General features: G+C 39.8%; 1 protein-coding gene across 2 annotated transcripts; it reads right to left on the bottom strand.

The window, feature by feature from the left end:
* Positions 1 to 395: 395 nt before the first annotated feature.
* On the bottom strand, positions 396 to 17,572 carry opn4xa (opsin 4xa). Of its 2 annotated transcripts, none has more exons than XM_076757917.1 (10): positions 17,485 to 17,572; positions 8,294 to 8,429; positions 4,407 to 4,540; positions 3,867 to 4,070; positions 3,591 to 3,762; positions 2,947 to 3,108; positions 2,601 to 2,708; positions 2,342 to 2,516; positions 1,846 to 1,973; positions 396 to 1,702 (listed from the first exon to the last, which is right to left on the bottom strand). In XM_076757917.1, the coding sequence occupies exons 1-10, from the start codon at positions 17,489 to 17,491 to the stop codon at positions 1,675 to 1,677; spliced, it is 1,254 nt and encodes a 417-aa protein (XP_076614032.1). In that variant the 5' UTR covers positions 17,492 to 17,572; the 3' UTR covers positions 396 to 1,674. The 2 variants fall into 2 exon arrangements, with proteins under 2 accessions (XP_076614032.1, XP_076614033.1); XM_076757918.1 differs by having other exon boundaries at positions 1,554 to 1,702; positions 1,846 to 1,970; positions 17,485 to 17,567.
* Positions 17,573 to 20,703: the final 3,131 nt, after the last annotated feature.

Here is a 20,703-nt window from a genome sequence, read left to right as displayed (position 1 = left end):
TGGGTTAAAAAAAAGAATTAGAGGAAAAAAATATCTACCTCTATCTACTTCTTGAGAGCACTGTATATAACCTACATTTGTTCTGCAGGCTCTCACATATGATACATAATTTGTTGTAATACCTCTGGAGGGCTATGTTGGCAATGCAGGCGCGATAAAACATTTATAAACCCCCAGTGAAATGATTATGCATAACACCATATATCAGAGTTTATTATGTGTAAGTTGTTGATCATAACACTTCATAACACCACTTGCAAATTCCTAACTGTATTAAAGAAGAAACTGATATCATAGCTACAGCAAAATGTAAAGACACAATTCTCTGAAGTGGCAAAATAGAATTCTTGTGGAAGAGAAGTATTTGTTGGTAGATTAAAAAAAAAAATGTGTTGAGAACCAAATGAAAAGTTTATTTCCCACAACAAATAAGACACGATTAGCCTAATTCAGAGTTGTGTTTTCAGAATGATAATAAGAGATGATGGTATGTGATACATCAAAGTGTCAAGAGTCTTTATGACCTGCCATCAAATATGTAAAATGTTTCCAAAATAGCTGCAGTGAATGAAAGTCTTGGGTTGCAATGCATCATTACTAAAGTGCCTGAACTTGTGAATTAGCACATAATGTCAGCAACTTACAAAACATGATAAACACTGTTATGCAGTGTCATACACACATTATGAGATCTACACTGACTCATAAATGCATTGTAGACATAATTATCGTGTTAATAGTGCATTATAGACATGGCATTCATATGAAGTGGTGACCAAATCTCCTCATTGGTCATTTAAATGAGCAAGGCTCATGGCTAGCCTTAGATGCAAAGTAAAAAAAAAAAAAAATGTATAAAATCAGCTTCTTCACAGATTTCACAAGAAACATTCCAAAATTCCACAATCTTTGGTCTCTTTAGAACAGGTTGATCATAAATATGATTGGCTTTAATTAATTGTTCTTGGTATACAGTTGATTCTTGCATTTTTTTTTGACAAAAGTGCATAACATTTTGAACTCATTGTCTATAGGTCCTTTAAGGTTCAGTTTTGTTTGTGTGTGTGTGTGTGTGTGTGTGTCAGGATTATATGTGAAAATAACTATTGCACAAAAACCTGTAAACATATGTATTTGGTTGCATGACAAAATAGTAAAAGTAATGGTCTTCACAGCTGCTTTAAAAGATAATCTCAACATTCTTAAAGAAAAAACTTGTTCACTCTGCTGTGACACCGCAACACATAATCACATAGATAAAATATTCAACGTTTAGCTTCCTGGTGTTGGGGAGAGAAATCTTTGCACTCGAAATAATTGAGCAGGACAATTTGGAGGCTGTAAATGGCTCTGCCTGCTCTGTGTGCATTGTTGTTCCTCACAATAGCCACGGTCCAGAAAGTCTGTCTTTGAGTTTAGTCTGATAGTTGCTTGAGAGTGCACACATACATTATTATCCCGAGAGTCTGGCTGGATGAGGACCTACATGTCCTTCATCTTCGATCTCTTGCCGTACTTACTGTTCCTCTCTATGTTCATGTTCATCCTTTTTCTCTTGCTCATCTTCCAGTTTCTTCTTCTTATTCCAGATTGCAGGATTCAGTTCCCCCACGCTGAGGGAATCAGTATGTTAAAACACTCAGGCTGTGGGCGATAGGCTGTGGTCACATCTGTTCACTGAGCCTCGCCCTGAGATGGGAGTCTAAAACAATAAAACACAATGGTAATGGACATGACATAAGCCCTTTTCTGAGTATATGATTGTGATGAAATGTTACTCCTTTACAGCCTTTGATTGGATATTATTTGAATCTAAACTCAAAAAATATAACAATGAGTGCCTACCTGATCTGTTTCTGGCTTTGGCTTCCCTTTTCCTCCATTTGCATTGCCAATAAATTGTACTCTTTGTCCCTCAGGGCTCCAAGGGAATGATGACCAATAGGGTCCAGCTCCATGTCACTCCACAACTGCTACAAGGGATATGCATATCAAGGTAAGAATGTAATAATGTGACTCTTAACGTGACTTAATGGCTGCTTATTATTTAACATGTCTTAGTAACTTTTTATTGTTTCCAGGGTATAGACCTATCTAGCAAACCCAGCAGTAAATGTCTATTCAAGGTAAGAAGGATAATATTTATTCCACATTTGAACTTCTGCCACAGCTTAACAGTCTGCTATTTATGAGGGTTTGTTTGTTTATTTTAAAAAAATGTATGGCCTATTTCTAGTGACTTTTACTGACCAAAAGGCAACTCTGTCACTTGCACAAAACAGGGTTCAAGACCAACACAGAAAACTACCTACACGGATACAACCTCAAAAGCCAAACTCACTGTGTCTGTTGTAGACATGGAGGAAACTCGGTAAAACTTTGTTTTGGAGGCTGATGACTGACTGCTCAGCACTGAGTCCCTGAAGGAAGACTCGCTGTGTGACACTGATATGCAGTCCCTCCTGGGGGCCTGGGACAGGAAGTGTAGACAGGGAACCTTTTCTGCGAGGGTGTCCCTGTGGAAAAATAATGATCTCTCTGAAAAACCTCCATATTCTTTTCATGCTTAGGTTGCTGATTAGTTGGATGACTGCACCCACCTGTATTTCGAGTGGATGATGGCATAGATAAAAGGGTTGTAGATGGCTGATGCTTTGGCTATAACAGCAGGAACGGCTTTGGAATAGGGATTGAGGAAGCTTCCATATCTGAGACGGTGTAAAGAGAAGCAGTATGATGGTACTGGTTCTGTGGTTTTACCCTATTGCATAGCATTTCATTGTGCCATATACAATGGTATTCACCAGAGGTGGAATATAGTTAATGGCTGAAATGAATTCACAGTGCAAGAATCCTTTATGTCTTATGTTTAATACCAGGCTTTACCAATGTGTCTGTACACACAAAAATGAGTTCAGACTATTAAAACGTAAGGAGCCTATTTACCCAGCCCAGGCGATGAGGGTGACACATGCATAGGGTGACCAGGAAAGCACAAACACTATGATGACCACAAAGGCAATCTTGGCCAGCTTCCATTCAGTGTTGATAGACTGCTGCTGGATGAGGGTCGACTTCCTCACCTGGGACCCCAACTTCTCCACATCTCTGTAGGGACAGAGGAAAAATTCAATGTAGTGTTCGCAGGCAGTTTAGTGTGTAACGCATACAAGACTGCTACGTTACAGGAGCCAGCAATGTATTTGAGTTGCACCTGACAGTCACTCTTGGTAATTGTGAGTGTGTGTGTGAGTATGCTTTAACTAGGTGTCGCGGTAGTGGGTAATTAATCACCTGCACACAAGCTTGTTACAAATTACCACCTACAGTTTTATGCTGAGGAGTGAATTGGCAAATGTGTAACAGCTACAGACGTAGCACATGGAGGGCTACTGGTGGACAGGCAGGATGTGAAAAAACAGGCAAAAATATCCACATTTGCCCACAGAGAAACTAGAAAAGGAAAAACTAGTATGCTGCTGTTTTATACAATTATTAGATAGACTTGCTTTAAACTGCAGCATTTCAATCATTTTCAAACTGCTTAGTACATGAAAGTGCTATGTATTCACCCATGTTAATTCATTCACCTGCTTGTATGGCGGATTGCCAGGAACATGCACAGGTAACAGTAGGATATAATGCCCAGAGGGATGAAGAATACAAAGCAGCATAACATCAAAGTATAACTTTTATTGGCAGGAGTAGATGTCACGTAGTCCCATGTGCATGAGGTCATCAGACCCTCTGGTATGTATGAACCTTGAGGAAAAAAATGACAAAGACAAAAAAGGGAATTGTAGGGTGTACAAGCGTAAATTATTTAAATAAAAAAGACTGCAGAGATGAGAGAATAAGTCACTTACTCCACCCCAAAAGTGGTGCAAGGCTCCAGGCTAGTGAGTACAGCCAGACCAGGGCAATAATGAGACAAGTGCGTCTCTTGGAGGTCCACTGTATGGCCTGCAGAGGCTTGGTGATGACAATGTAGCGGTCTACGGAGATGGCCAGAAGGTTTATCATGGAAGCTATTCCAAATAAAGCACCGCAGAATGCGTACATTTTACAGCCTGTGGAGAACAAAGAAAGAAGACAATATTTCATTAAAGGGATAGTTTGGATTATTTGAAGTGGGGTTGTATGAGGTATGTAGGGTCAGTGGGGGTCTTCCTAGGCAAAGATAAAAAGCTTGTCCTTAACTTAACACATGCAGAATTCTGAGACACTAAAAAACACTGTAGTGTAAAGTACTGTGTGGGGAAAAAACAATGTTTTTACATTAAATTGTAACGTGATAAATTAGAACTGTATGTCACACATAGCTCCATGCATAAATAATAGATAAATACATAAATGACATAGCTTTTTTAGAGTGCACAGTGTTTAATTGAATGTGAAAAGAATACCTGTTTCACCAAAAATCCAGCCCTTGTAAAGGGAGTTAACAAAGAAGATAGGTGACTGTGTAATTGCCATGAGAAAGTCACTGACTGCCAGGTTCATGATGAAAAAGTTGGGGCGAGTCCGTAGCTTCTTGTTACTGAAACACATGATGGTTGAAGAGTCTCAAATATGATCTTTTTGTTATGTACTGTTAAATATGCACTTCACAAATTGTGTTACTCACACACTTAATTGTACATGCTGCTGGCTATCGTAACAGACATAACACGATGTTACTCTACTTTGCAGCTAAACCGCTTTGAAAGATTTTTTTTTTTTTTTTTTAATCGCCCCAGAACAGTGTACAGACACATAGAGATTTATACACTGGCCAATGCAATATGTATCATAGGAGTGGAAGTCAATGATAATGGCATATCCAAACATTCACTTTCAATAATGCCGCCATTATAATGCTCTTACTCTCTGGTGGCAAGATCAATTCAAAGATTGATCAAAGATATAAGATTGCAACTCTTAGGAGGGGAATCAGGAGATCATTAAATACTACCTGCACTTATACACTAATAATGTCCTTAAAGCTCAAAGCTGGCACTTCATCACTATAGGTCGGAAATTCAATTATGAATGACCTTTAAATGGAGATGCACTGTCAGGAAAGCAATAGGAAAACACCATTAGCCAAATGCAAGTAGGATATCCAAAAGAAAATCCAAGGAACATTGCCATTATATATTCACTTGTTGACTCCAACACAAACTTCTGTATTTCCCGAGAGGGCGCAGATTAAAGGTAGCAAACGGAATTCGACCATCTGTCAAAACATCTGTGTGTCTCCCACAAATGAACGACAAATGAACAACTCTTTTTTTTCAATTGGAGCCAAGCCTGTGAACAAGCTGAACAAGAACGTTAAATTGCACTTGAAGATTACATTTGTGTGCACCTTTCAAGCTTTGTCCCTGATGGAAACGCCTTGTAACTTCCCTCAAATCTTCCTGAGGTCAGTCCTGTCTGGGTAACATTGCTGTTTTGTGTTGTCCACAAGAGAAACTGAACAGACACAACATGAAGCCGAAGTAGATGCACACAAAAATCCATTCCTCCTGTGCAATTAGTGTAAGCTGGATCCGCCGACTGTGTTAGCATATCTTAGGACAAACTGAATTTGTTGCTATTTACACTCAAAACCTCTGATACACATTTGCATATACATGTAAAACTTATTAACAATAATGAGCTTGGAACTGACAGTCCATGTAGGGCCCACAGCAGATGTTGACAGTGCTTTTTCTAAGGCTGTGGCTGGGCACAGATGGTCCTGTTGTAATGCACGGTACTGTTGTGCACTCTGATAACCTTCTGTTAGCATGCCATAGTTCACTGCACACACATACATCTCAGATTGCTTTTTGGCCACAGTGTGTAAATCCTATCTAATGCCTTTGTTGTGCTGAAACAAGCACTCAGAAATGGCACCAGGCTGTGTGGAGGGCTACCAGTGTGTGGTGATGTTCTCTATTTGATAAAGTCTTAAGATCACCTAAATGTAAAGAATGCTTCAGAATATTACCTATTGATGGCTGCGTTTGATGTGTTTCATCTATGAAGTGTCAGTTTAATCTGTGTCAGTGAGCATTTTACACTGGCATTTATTACTGTGACGCAAAAGTATACTGAGTATCGGGACACAGATGTGGGATGAATATTTGTTCAAAAAACAATGATATACGCTTCCTTGTTCTGAATATCTCATTGTCAGACCAGTGTTCACACAGTGTCATAACTGCTTGGCTTTGTCCTCCTTGCTTTGCCCACTGACTGTTAAAACACCAAAAAGAGTGAACATTGAGTGGACAGATAAGTTGGAGTATATTTGTGTGTCTCCATGCAGGTGAGCGGGTGTGTACTGACCAAGTGTGACTGGAGAAGAAATCGAGTGATGCAACATTTGAGATAGCTGTGTATCACTGGAGGTTAGACCTAATGCAAAAAACATGTCAGGCCCAGGATTTTATCTAACACTTCACTTCGAATACTATATACCCAGGAGTATACTACTCAGGTATACTATACATGCAGTAGTAGCCATAGTATTTATACTGTATGCAACACACACAGCAGTTTAATACTGTATAGCCTTTAGAGTCCTTTTTTAACACTTAAATTGATGAAATAGGATCATCTCTGACATCTCTTACCTGAGAATAATATGCAGTCAGTGTTTATATACATTCTAGTCATTCAAGTCTTGCTCCCAGCACTGCCAAAAAATAAGACAAAATATATCGCACAAGAGTCAGGCAGTTCCCTTCTTCAGGTTTTAAGTATGAACGCCAGTGAATGCTATCTCGGGTTGAGTTTTTGTCTGGAAATCATGAGACGGGGGGCACGTTATAGGCTTGAGAATCAGGTTGCATTGTCTGACGTCAGTGTATAATGGGAGCTTCAGCAATGTTATTTAAACTTCATGTGGTTTAGGTGGTAGTCCACTGCTGACTGTGTGTAAATAAGGGAGTGGCGGACTGAATTATTGAATTTATGCATTGATTTATCCAGGACAGTTAGAAAATCACTGAGCTGCTTCCTGATATTGAATGCCTGCAGGCTGCTGTGAAGACCTCTCTGCCTGTGCTTGTGATATTTGTGCTTCCTAATGCAAGAGCGCACTGTTTCCCCTGTTAAGCACCGCCAACCTCTGTAACACCCAAGACCTCCTGAGTGTACTGTGCAGGGTAGAAAGTATATCACATGAACAGCATGACTTTGAGTTTGTTTTTGCTCCTCTCTGGTATAGAACTTTTAGTAAAGAGTCACTACTTATGATATTCAAAAAAATGTACTTCAGATATAATATACGTCAGATTTCTCAAATGTGCTGTTAGTTATTGTAATTGCAGTGGTGGAAAGTAAACTAAGTATGTTTACTTGCTTACTGTACCTAAGTACACTTTTGACAAACTAGTACTCACTCTGCTACATTCATTTGACAGCTATAGCTACTAGTTACTTTACAGATTAGATTTTACATACAAAACAATAACGATCCTAAAATGCATTGCTATAGATTAAACTATATAAAATACTTACAGTTAGCTTGTTGATAATACTTTTTGTTAAGTAACATTTTCAATACTGGACTTTTATTTTTCACAGTATTTTTACAGTGAGATATTGAGACTTTTACTTCTTGTAGAAGATCTGATAACTTCCTCCACCTCTGGTAATGTGTCACCAAAGGGACTGTTAAGTGTCTAACGTTATCTTATTAACAGAAAAGTCCTCAGGCAAACAGAGTCTGCGAACTCACTTGTTTGGAGTTCAAATAAAACTTGAACAGTAGAGCACTGTGCTCCGACAGTCCAACTGTACCCTTCTTCCTGACCTCCCAGAATGTGTTATTAGAAATATGATAAGTACTGCGGCAAACAGAGGCTTGTTACAGTGTGAAATAGAGGTACATTGTACATTGTTGTTTGGATGAGAACATGCAGTCCTTCTCATTAGATCAGTTAGAAAGATGTCTAGACACCGTTCTAGATAACTTCAACCAAACCCTAACCTTTTATTTGCAATAGTTTTGCTTCACAAACAATTACATATAAGGGAATAATCGTGTGATTAATGTTGTGGGAGAAATAAGGTGGTCAAAATTTGCCTTTGCATTTAATGTCAATTGAAACAACACCGCTTCCTTTAGTAAAAAGGCTTGTAATGAGGCTGCAGAATTACAAATAGCAATTGTTTTCAGGTTAAGAAGGAGTATAAATAAATGTTATTGCACAGGTATTTAGCTGTAGAGAAGGCTAGTAATTTACAACTGGCTAAATAATGTGGCTCTTAAATTGACAATGACCGACGAGCACATTTTAATGACCCCATTGCTTACCAGAAAAAGGCGTACATGACCAAGGCATTCCCAGTAACACCCAGTGCTCCAATCACCAAGACAAAGAAGGCAACGATGTAGTGAGCTTGGTCCTGGACATCCACCTGCCGATAGAATCCGTGTTCCACGTCCATTTCTGTGAGAACAACCACACGAATGTCAGCATCTATCTATCAGTATCTTATTTTCAGCGTGTCCCAGTGACATTCATACAGAACCAATCTTCCTCTCTGTCATTCTGATCCACTAAACTCTCCAGCATTATGTAAGAGTGCTTGTCATGATCAGCAAGTGAAATGTCTGCAGGCACAAATATGAAAAGATGTGATGGCATACAGCTTGTGTCTGCAGCACTGCATCTTTATTCAGTTGGCATTCCCTCATGTCAACATTTTATTTAGTTGAGCCAGCGGGCCAAAGTAATCTGAGTACATTTATGTGATCTTAATAGTATCAACAAAACATGCAGTAAATTAGTTTTTACGTTCTCTATCCACCTTTTAATTTTTCATCACATCCATTGTCGTTATTTTTAGTTTCTTTATATGCTTTGTACATGTACCAGTTGAGTGTGCACATTTTTACCACATCCACTATTTCACCTGTAATCTGAGGAAATTGCCACATTTCCTCCCAGCTCACTGTTGATGTTGGAAACTCAACTATGAACTTTGTTGAGTTTTCAAACAGGAAGTGTTGGGGGTTACTGTTGGCCACTATAATACAATTGAGCAGTTTATCTGTAAGTTCTGAGGAAAAGTTAATAGCGTTCTGGTGCCTGTACCACACAGTATGTTTGTTTGTTTGACTGGATGGTACAGACTCTTTCTTTTCTGGCTTTCAGGCTGTATGGAAAAGCATTGAAAAGCCATAAAACTGTACACCTGAGCACCTTTTTAGCCTTGCTAAAAGCATGACTACATGGATAGCAATGTCACAGTCTGAGGCTAGGTTGGCCAATCCACCACTTTGGTCCAGACTGAAATATCTCAATCAATATAACTATTGAATGAATTTCTAGGAAAATTTGTAGAGATCTGTAGGGAATTTTGTAGAGACTGTAATGGTCCATAGAGGGTGAAGCCTGATGACTTTGGTGATCCCATGACTTTTCCTCTGGCGCCACTTTAAGATTCACATTTGTGGTTTTGAGTGAAATGTCTCAACAGCTATTAGAAAGATTGCCTTGATATTTGGTATAGACATTCATGTTCCCCTCAGGGGTCTTTTAAGCTTTCCTCTGCCACCATCAAGTCAAAATATTAACACTTAAGCTTATGACCAAATATCTGAAAAACTAGCATCCCTGTGAAGTTTTTGAAAAAGATTCTCCCAAACTTTTGTATGAGTCTGGACAGACATGGAGTCATACAACTGTGAGGCGGTAATTCTCGCTATTTAGGTTTGGAATCAGGGTTGTAGTTGGTTTAGTCCTAATTAGCAAATGTTATGCTTACATTCTAAACTAAGATGGTAAACATGGTAAACATTATACCTGCTAAACATCATAATGTTGGCATAGTCATTATGAGCATTCACATTTAGCTCAAAGCTCTGCTGTGCCTAAGTGCAGCCTCAAAGTGTTGCTAGCATGGCTGTAGACTCTTGCTGCACTCCGAGGGCCAGATGCATTAAACATGTGCAGGCACACAAACTATGCATATGCCATTCCTTGCATGTAACGTATGAATAAATGCAGAATGTCTGGTAAGAATGTGTGTGCCTCCCTGTGCATATAGATCAGGTGTACATTTCTAGAGGGATCCAAGAGTGATATGGTGAGATGGAGAGGACAAATAAGGTAATAGATATTTTGATTCTGCCTCACTTATTTTGTTTGCGTTGTTGGCCAGTTTCATGAATTGTGTAATTTGTTTGCAGTCAACACAGCCATGTGTGAAATACATGCACGCCATAAACGAAATCACAGATAATGTTTCTGAAGATGATTGACATAGTCAATGGTCTATAGGTACATACAATGAATTAATGATATCGCTGCTGTAAAAAGCGACACCTGAATGTAATGACAGCTATTGTTAGAGAACCTCACTGAAGTAGCATAATGGGTAAAATTGCACGTTATTTTCAGTGATAGATCCAAGGAGTGGTGGAGCGGGCTGAAGTATTGATGTGCAAACAGATTATTAAAGGTGTGTCTGCACCTATCTATGGTTAACCATGGGAGCAGGGATCAGGCTTATGCACCTGTTTGGCAATGATTGAGATTTAGAAATCTCCTTTGCAAAGTGGACTGATATCAGACAAGTTTTGCCTTCCCTAAAGCCTGACACATTAAAACAAAATTGCTGTCCCACACTGCTTTTTTGGACTAAAAAGCCCCCCAAAAAGTCTTCCACTTCACTTTGGTGACTTGACCTGACAAATTAATAATGAGTGTGGTTTTTTCTGTAATGAATTACATGTCTTTTAATGATTATGACAGGAAGTGCCTTTTAATATCAATTATTAACGCGTGCAAACCGTAAAATTGGTTGGCCGAATATTAATCACTAAAAGAGAACAGTGAAGCTTCCAAGGACTTTGTGGTCAGAAAGGAGAGGCCTCACTTAGAATTATTGAACTGGTCTTATTTTTTTAGTGAACTGAGTTTTACTGAGGTCATTCTGAGGCCACAACACACATTTTCAGAGCATAGAGCCAGCAAAAGGCCAACAAAACTAATAACGCAACATAGCATTTAATAATGGATGGGAGTGCTTCAGACAAGATCTATGCAAGTGTAACAGTAAACTTTTTTTATTTGTCAGAAATGCTCAGTGATTACTGTGCTGTAAATGACTGATAACTATTTCTTAAATAGGTGATTAAGTCTAAGTATTTCTATAATGAAAATGGCTGTATGGACTTCCACATGCTGTTGCATGTGGCCATTGCTGCGGCAGTGATTATAAGAGGATTTCTGATGTTTTGTTAATGTGATGGAATCAAGAGTACGCATGGAGTCACGCAATATTAACAGCATTTATCAGCCTATGTAAACCCACTTCCTGTCTGCCTCTGATCTGCAATATAGAAAAGAGTTGGGTGGAACACAATGATCTCTGCCACATCCATTTCAGAGGATGCTGTAAAACATCTGTTATGTATCGCATTAATAATTTATTTAAGAACAAGAACATGTTGTTAATTGTACCCATTGTTGACTTGCAATGCGCAATCCAAAATTAAGATGGGTGATGGTACTGTACTTAATCCACCACAGCATTAGTGAATCTGACTCTTAGCACATGTACATGAAAAACATGTTAGCATGTTGCTATGACTAAAATGTTTTTAGTGTGTTTGCATAAAATATTCTTTATTATATACAGCTCCTACTATTAAAACTCATTGAACTAAATTCTGTAAATTGATAGTCCGGCATTTTCTGTCTGGTGAAAAAAATGAAAACACAAGCATACACATTATATTAGAGCACAGTGGATGGATGGATGAAGTACACATGGGAATGAAGTGTGTCAGGCCCAGACAGGGAGCTCTTGCTGTGCTCAGTGAAGGGTTGTGCGTCAGAGGAACCCTCAATCACCTCTGACTTCCCTTCATTAGGCATGAATGCATTGTTTCAAATGAAAGGCTAAAGTTCCATAAATCAAGTCAATTTCTTATTTAGTGCATCTATGTTCACCCTAAAAGTGAAATGCACTCTTTACTGTCTTTTATGAACATTTCACAACTGAAACAGGAGCATCGTATGTGTTCATTTTCATGTAGAAATTACTTGTACGAAGTTCATGTTCATTGAAAGCAAATAGATCCACAACAGCTTTGATAGAGGGGAGTGAGCATGCGCTGTCTGCTTCATGTACTGTTTTAAGTACATTATTTTTTACTTGTTAAATGGATTGTAAAATGCATTCAAAAACCATATTATGAAACTGCAAATCTTTTGGTAAATGGCTTAAAGAAATACTCTTGACAAATGAAATGGCAAGCATTACACAGCATTGTTCAAATCAACAAGTGTGTCTGTCAGAGGTCTTGATGATAAATAATATACAAATAATGTGGTAAAAACATCTTTTGATATCAGCACTACTGTATATGATCCGGGTATAATCTGTTTTGGTTAAAGAAGTGGTGGTAAGAATAAAAAAGATCTTAACTAAGAACTAAAAATGAGTGACTGCATTTCGGAAGGAATCCCCCCTCAAGAAGACATTCACGTGAAACTGGTACATCAAGCAAGCTCAAACAAAAAAGTATGTTTTTAAGCAAGAGTATGAGAACCAAAGACTAATCTTTCCATGCATAGTTGAAAACAACCCAGGATACAATTATCAGATTAAAGACATTCTTGAAGACCATTTTAGCTGTCAAAGAAAGTTTTTTTCATATTGTTGATTTCCAATAGATAAACATATCATGGTTTGCATACTAGTATGCAACAGCAGAAAATAAAGAAAGGAGGTCTAGTCTGTAAAACTTAATGAAGTCCTGATATAAACAAAGTGTTGCTTTACCTTATCCAGAGAGTGAAGTCCCTTTTCCTCTCCAGCACAGAGACACTGAGGCTGTACAGCATGTAAAACTGCTGGTTACAAATCCACCACGCTTAAGGTTGAAATGGATAAGGTTGATGACTGCCTCTCTAATCCTCAAGTTAGACGGAGATTCTCTCATACAGTGCAGCAACAGTAAGCCGCTGCTATCAGCGCTCGAGAGAATATGAGAATACACACAAAGACTGATAGAAAGCGAGCAGCAGCACATTGACCCATCCCCCTGCTGGCTACCCATCACACACAGCTTTCATATAGCACAATGCATCGATCAAGCCAGCGTGTGGCATGTGCGCGTGCGTGAGGATGTGCGTGTGTTACTGTTTGTTTGTTTGTTTACATGGGAAGTCAAGTGGCTGGTCTGATTGTATTAAAGACATTTTTGGTAAAACTTGGAAAATCACAACTCTTGTAAATACTTTTACAAAGAAAATGTGCTTCAATAGAACATTTTTTTAAACACCAAGAGCATGTTGCGCCATTGCAGCTTCTCAATCAAGGCAAAGGGTGTGTTTTCCAAAGTGGTGTTGATTTCTGTGTATTTTATATCCGTTGCCAGTGGCACATTTGAATGGGAGCACCAGATGCCGTAGCTAATGACATGAGAGGTGAGAAAGGGACAGAGGGCAGTTGCCGCTACCTTCCATTCTGTGCTTTGAGAATTGCAAAGTGAAGTCTTGTGGTTTACAAAAGCACCAAACCTTTTACATTCTATCAGACTTGTTGGCTGCTCATCCTCGTGTGAGGAGAATGTTGAGAAAAGCACTCCGATAAAAGCCTCCCAGTGTTTATCATGTCATGCACAACTGAGCAGACAGCTGCAGCACCTCCTTTTGCCCTTAATATTTTCATTTTTCTTTGTTCAAATCTGGCCTCTGTCATAGCAACGAGATTGCGTGGGTTTAAAACGGGATGCAGCGACTTAAAAAAACGAGCTTTCTCTGTGAAGATTCAGTGTGGATACCATCTATCAAGAGGAAGATAAGCCTTTACACTTCCGGGTCATTGCACTTGAAAGAGAAACAGACCTATGAACATGCACTAGTTTCCAACCCGCTAGCTTCACTACAATGAGATCTGACATGGTATCACAAGGAGGCAGATATTTGTTTTTTTGTTGTGTTTTTGGAGTTGTTTTCTATATTGTTTGTGTCATTTTTTGGAATCTTGTTTCATTATTTTCTGAGTCAAACTATACAATTGTGATGACCAGCTGATTCACTGAGAGGGCGTTTAGCGTCATGGGTACAAAGCTTAACTGTTGTCTTCATGTAGCTAAGACAAAGAGAGCTTTCAGTAATTCCGTGCACTTGATCAGAAAGCTAAATCTGAAATGCTTCCAAGGGAAGCATGTGCAGGGGTGAATTCAGTGTTTAAACATGCAGTTCAATACAATCCAGTACAGTAGTCCAGCAAAACACATTTCAATGTGGCTGATGACTGTAGTAAATACTGAGATGATGTGGTCACAAGGCAGAACTGTGTATTGCCACTTTGCTTGACTATTTCATAGCTCGGAGGAAGACAGTTAAAATGGAGGATGTGAGAGTCACTGAAAACACAACTGTCCCTGTACGAACCAGTAAGTGGTTATTAATATTAAATGGTGTCTTGCAGCTAATTAGGATGACAGACGCACAGACGTATTACTAATATCAGTTGCTTTGTGGTGGTACTGATTTCTCAGCTGATAAGGCAGAAGCTTGAGAACCAGTTCGCAACCACATAAAAGAAAAAGGAAACATTTGCTGGGAGGAACAAATCGCACAAGTGCTGTCACAATGATAAAATCCCTACTTAATATAATGAACAAATGCCTCATCAATTATGATTAAATGGCTCCACAATAATAGGCCTTTTTATTAATAATAAACAGAGTTTTTAATGAAAAGAAACCAGATAAACCCTGCAGGCTTTAGGCTATCATTAGGCAAGCAAATGCTCTTGCATCAGTAGCACTAAGTTCTGCCCTAATGCAGGTGACCTCTTTTTAATATTAACCAAAACTAGGCTCCAGAATGCCCAAAATTGCCCTCAATGAGAAACATAAAAGATGGCAAAGACATCTGAAAAAGGCCAGACAGACAGAGTTTCTGCCTGACAATATCTGCTAAAATGAGGTCTGCAGAACATTGAGGAAGGGTCAGAATGACATGGGTGTGCAATTCCCCACTTCACTTAAGCCCAGAAGAAAGGGCATCGTTACACCCTGATTTGTCAAGAGGGGAGTGCACCAAGCTGCTGTCAGTTATGAGCCAGTCTCTATACCCTGCACAACAAGTGAATGGCCTTCCAATCATCTCAGAGGTATGAATATGGGAAAGGCAAATGACAGCAAGTACCCAAGAATGGGTGTCTACTACAGTTTTATTCAGGCTAGAAGAGAGTGCTGTTTGTTTGCTTCTCTTGCCTGCGGTGACCCCAACACAACAATCAAGCATCCAATTACTGTCAAAATGGTCTGTCACCTCTGTCACTCCATCTGTGGTGTGAAAAGGACAAATGCAACATGCAAAATACATTTCGACAAAAGAGCTTGGACTTGAGAATTTGTCTGCCCTGAGGGGTTTTAGAGACAAGCAGTGGACTACAGAATGAAATTCAAGAGGGTCTGCACACAATATCTCATTCTGCACCAGAATGCATCTGCAAACCATGTAAGAGAAAGCTCTGGATAGAGGCATATCGATTTGCCAGAGACCGTCTCTAAAAATCTTTAAGATCAAAATGGAAAGCAGAAAATTTGTAATTACTCATTTTAGCTTCAGCACCAGGCATAGTTGCTTTGCAACAAATACTATACCAAGAGCTCTGTAGGAAATGGGCCCCTTAATGCCCTCAGCATTTCAAGGGTGTCCTTGCCTGTCTCCATGTTCTTCGGCATGGGTAAAGACCTCCTCACCTCACCTGCCCTCAGTCTACTCCATGCACAGAATTGACAGGAATGTTAAATGAACGACTAGTCACCTTCACAGTGTGTTCTTGTGCATTCTGAATGTGCTTACATTGATTATATTTCTTCATTACATAATTGTCTCAGCATCAGCAACAGTGAGGCAGTAGATGGTTGGAGGTACACTCTGAATCCAAGGCCATCATCAGGGGAAAAGTATTATCTAATGGCACAGAGGATCAGCCACCCATTTATATTAAGGGCTCCTGTAGACCTGTCTATAGGGATTACCACAGATTTAGTTATAGTGTGGCACAGCAACTCACAGGAATAAGAGATTATTGATAAAGCTTTCCTCAGTAACACAGTGAACTGTGTCAGAAGCTATGACTGAGGCTTTACTGAGCCATGAATGAATTATGGCTATTGGTTCTTCACTCCATGGTATTTACATTGAACATCATAAGCATTTTAACAATACAGCTACAGTATATGCTGATGACTGACAGATATCTGATGAACCTCACTGTTCACCACACACCCTTGTTGTGCACGTTCACACTTGATGAGAGCTAGCTCAAAGTTCAGTACACACATTAAACTGAACTACTTCACGTTCAGAGTTCACAATGAACAACAAATGGAGTTATCAAAAGTAGTTGCTAATGTTATGTGTTAATATATATATTTAAAAAAGATACTGGCCAATACACTGTACTCTCAAATATCAGTATCAGTATCAGAATTATGAAGTACATTGTGATTTTTCTCACATACACAGTTTTAAATCTTTCAGTGAGGATGATTTATTTTGTCTGCTCAATAGATTTCTTTATCAGTTACAGTCATTTTACATGACTCACCTGCACTTCTAAATTTCTGTCACTGTGACAGTGAACTTTACATTCATAAAGTACTGTTGGCAATGGCCATCTGTGGGCACGCCATAACACCTGTACTACATGACGCAATCCAATACAACAGCCCAGCAGTCAGTGCTGCGTCAGTGAAGCTCTCAAGTGTCCAGCTTTTTTTGAAACCTGTCCAACTGCAGTTCAGGTGCCATGCTACTCTACCTCCCAAAATGCCATACAAAATCTGCCAGTCATTTATTATTTACTCTTCTGCAACTTAAAAACAAGAATATACTGTACAGTAAGTGGATAAGACAAGAGGAAAGCTAAAACTCAGTCAGATGTAAGAATAATAAGTATTCTCTGGGAAAATATGTTGACTACTGTATCTATATCAGCATTTGGCATTATGTTGAAGACTCATAGTAATCAAACCCAGAGGATATCTGCTGAAACTGAGGTGATGATGGCACATCAGACATTGCTCCAGTAATGAATCAGGACACCAAACACTGACTTCTTTCTCCCAACATTTTTGCAGTTCATGCATTTTTTCTGCCATAATTTTGAAAGTGTTTTGACACACCTTGCTGCTTCCTCTTGGTGATGTATGTGCTCCATATCCTCTTCCTCTTCCTGCTCTCCATCGCTGTGGTATTGTTTCATACAGATTTGTTTTTACTAAGACCAGTGACCCTGCTGCACTTGCTCTGGCAGTGGCCACATGCTAAATAATATGCAGTATACCTCATCTTCAGTCGAGTTTAATGGTGTTGTTATATGTGTTTTTGAGTTTTCGGTGGTGCGTGTGGTCAGATTAGGGTGTAAATGAGTGAGTTTAAGGATGCACTAAAATGGTCGGACACAGTATCAAGACAGCAGATGATCCACTTATCAGACAGAGAGTGCACAGAGGCTCACCCAACATAGGATCAGAGATCAGTAGGCAGGTTCAGCAGCTCCTTTCACAAGATGCCATCGGGGAAAAGTGGTAACTCCTGGTCTTTCCCTGTTGGTCATGGAAGAAAAAAGGATGGTAGATACAGATTATGCATTGATTACAGGAAGTTGAATGCAACCACCATTAGAGACTTGTACCCCCTGCCACACACTACAGACACCTTTGACAGTCTGGCAGGTGCATGCTGGTTCAGCACAATGGACACCTTTGAGGTCAAGCGTGCTTTACTGTGATGTTTGCTAACAACCACCAGAGGGCAACATGTTCAATTTCCAATGTTGTAGGAGGCAAGCGAAATGCTCCTACATGAACCCACCCAACCCACCCCCTTAGAAGCAGAGGAGTACCTCCATTTCTGACATTGTGCAAAGCTCTCAGGCTTCTCATGTTGTAGTTAGTCCCCCTCTGGAATGTGGACCCCATACATTTGGGGTTGTTTATTTCTTTTTAAGTAATTGGTGGCTGAGGTTTTGTAGCCTTCTGAAGTAAGACGGCCTTTTGAAATTTGTCCGCACAATTGCTTTCAAACCATTAAGGATCTGGTGGAGTACGTTCAGATGCTGTAGGCTTTGTGAGTCACAGCAACTGACTTCCAGCAGTGCACAACAATCAATCATTCCAAGAAAAATTATGGCAGTCAATCTTAACAGGGTTTACTTAAATTAGTTATCTACCAGACTGATGTTTAAAGGTAAATGGACAAGGTTGTAACTGTCCTGCACTGTCACAGAATCATTCATCTTACTTATTATATTGCATCTTTACTACTCATCAGTCAGTTCGACGTGTTCAATGGCATTGTTAAATTTCACTGTATCCTCTGCTGAACAATTTGTACAGCTAATACATTTGATCAATTTCATTTGTTTTTAAAGAAAATGAGCCTTAAGTGTTTCTAAGGCCATTCTGACATTGTTGGCATATAAATGTTACATGTCATGTCTTCTGTTTTTGGCTGCATGTTGAGGAGCAGTCGCTGTGTCTTTTCACCAAACTTGGAACTGGATGACTTGGATGAGTGTAATTATGTATGATCACTGGATACAGAAAGATATTCATGGAGCCGCAATGAGAGATGATGCTCTCATATTACGTATAGAGTTTTGTTCTATTTTAAATATTTGAATAATAAATTTAGTAAGTCTACCTCATTGCTCAGAACTAGTTTGCATTCCAATACCGTTAACCACTCTGAACTCCTTCGCGACCTTGAACAAGAGCCCAAAGGTTATGGACCCGTTTCAAATTAAGGACATAGTTATGCACAAACATGCATGGCCACTTACGCATTTGAAGCTGTGTGCCACCACATTTTAAGGTTTCATTTCAGCAGCAAATGAATGCCTATGTAATCCTCTCTTCTTTTTGTGGTTTTCTTATTATACAGTATAATCCAGGATCAGAGATGAGATATATTACGGAAATACTAGTGATGGAGGATAAGAGCCATTCATGTCAGGATGGCATGATGAGGAGATGCTTTGTATGGAGCTTTACTACCACCTAGTGGATCGTGAAGCACAGCACTTTGTGCAGATGTACAGAATTGTAGTGGAAGAACAGTTGTAGGTGGTCTGAGGTGGGCCTCTCCAGTTGTAAATAGTGTTCTGACACGTGTGTGACCACTCCGGTGTCTGTGAACTTTCACCCCTGAAAGCTTAGCTTTACCACCTGGGGGTGGACTGTTCTTGATCTCGCAGCACCTCCGGCACACTGGCACACAGCTCTCTCACTCAGTCTCCCTGTAAAGAACCTCCAAGGTCCACTGTATCGTGCACACACATACATGTGTGTGCGCACGGTCCTATTTAGAAAAACAGCTCCATTACAAAGGCATTTGACGTGGAGGTTTTTGGGACTGCGTAACTTATTTCTGAGCTCCAAATGGCTCATGTTTCGAAGTGTTACTTTTATATCCTTGCTTGTTACAGAGTTTGTTTATATTATAAATACCTCAGTCAAAACATGACCACATTTAAAGTTAAAGCATGTGCACCTCTGTGTCAATTCAGTGTATTATGGTTTCCAGTTGTTTCAGTTTTATATAGTATATCTAGTCAGCTGTCTTGTCTTTCACCTCTGTTGTTTGATCTGTCTAATTCTGCAGATGAACACATTTCTACACAGTGCAAGTGAAGGCTTGTTTTTACATCAGTGTAAATAGGACTGAACACAGTAAAACTGGCCTTATCTATTGCTTATTTTGGGCTTAAGCACATCTGGGGTGTGTTATGACTAAGGGACTCTCTTCAACTCAGATCTTCACACAAGCCGTTTACCTTCCTCTCTCTTTCTCTTGCATTGTGTCAACGCACAACAAAAGTTGTCATTAAAGCTATAAAATGTCTTGATGTCCCACATACAAGTGGGAGATTTTGGGTGCAGCTACTTTGAATGAGACAGATGGTAACAGACGTCGGGTGATATAAAAACATAGCCCAGGTGTGGTATTCAGTGAGCGGTCCTCAGGTGTGTCTTTTCAAGTTCTGCCAGATGAAGTACGATATCACTGTTGATACACTTCTTCATCTGCAGCATCATTTTTCTCCTCCTCCATGGCACATCACACCCCCCACTCTATTCACTCTTGCTGCCGTACCAACCAATGATCCTACACCCACCAGAGCAATCATACACACCCCTTTGATCAGCTTTATCCCTCACTTTAGTATTGTTAAAAAAGAGATACAGCAGTAACAATAGGCCAAAATGCGGCTCACTCCCACTGCCTAGCCTACTCTCATTTTCATTATCTATTCTCTTTTATTCCCTTGTCCACATGCAGTACAGAACAATGCAGCGCAGGCGGACAGGGTGGAGACTCATGACAGGACTGGTAACATGATGACACACCAAAGGCCAGGTGAGTAAAATCCCCCTCCGCAGTGGGACATGTGTCACAGCCCTGCCGCGTCTCCAACCTTTTTTGTGGTTCTGCGTCTCTCTTCTGTGGCTCTCTCCCCCTCCGGCCCTAACGATAAAGCCCCCATCTGCTGTGGGGACGCGGGTCATTCTCTCTCTGAACTGATCCCCCACAGCAGTTTCCCCTTTGTCAGATATGCCGATCGCGTTTCGCTTTTGACACCTCTCTGTTTTACACTTGCGACAGGTACGAAGGTTCTTCTGTTCTCCGAAGAAATGTATTGGAAATACGATAGTCGTCTCTTTCCAAAGCTTTG

This window comes from Chaetodon auriga, chromosome 19, assembly GCF_051107435.1.
Source record: "Chaetodon auriga isolate fChaAug3 chromosome 19, fChaAug3.hap1, whole genome shotgun sequence".
Lineage (NCBI taxonomy): Eukaryota > Metazoa > Chordata > Actinopteri > Chaetodontiformes > Chaetodontidae > Chaetodon > Chaetodon auriga.
This window is presented reverse-complemented; position numbering and strand designations above follow the sequence as displayed.

Bases quoted from the DNA above. Each gene is read 5' to 3' on its own strand.
- opn4xa (XM_076757917.1), bottom strand. The intron at 4,541-8,293 runs GTAAGCAATGGG...CATGTGTTTCAG, and splicing joins GTCATGTACGCCTTTTTCTG to TAACAAGAAGCTACGGACTC. The intron at 2,517-2,600 runs GTGGGTGCAGTC...ATTTTTCCACAG, and splicing joins ATCATCCACTCGAAATACAG to GGACACCCTCGCAGAAAAGG.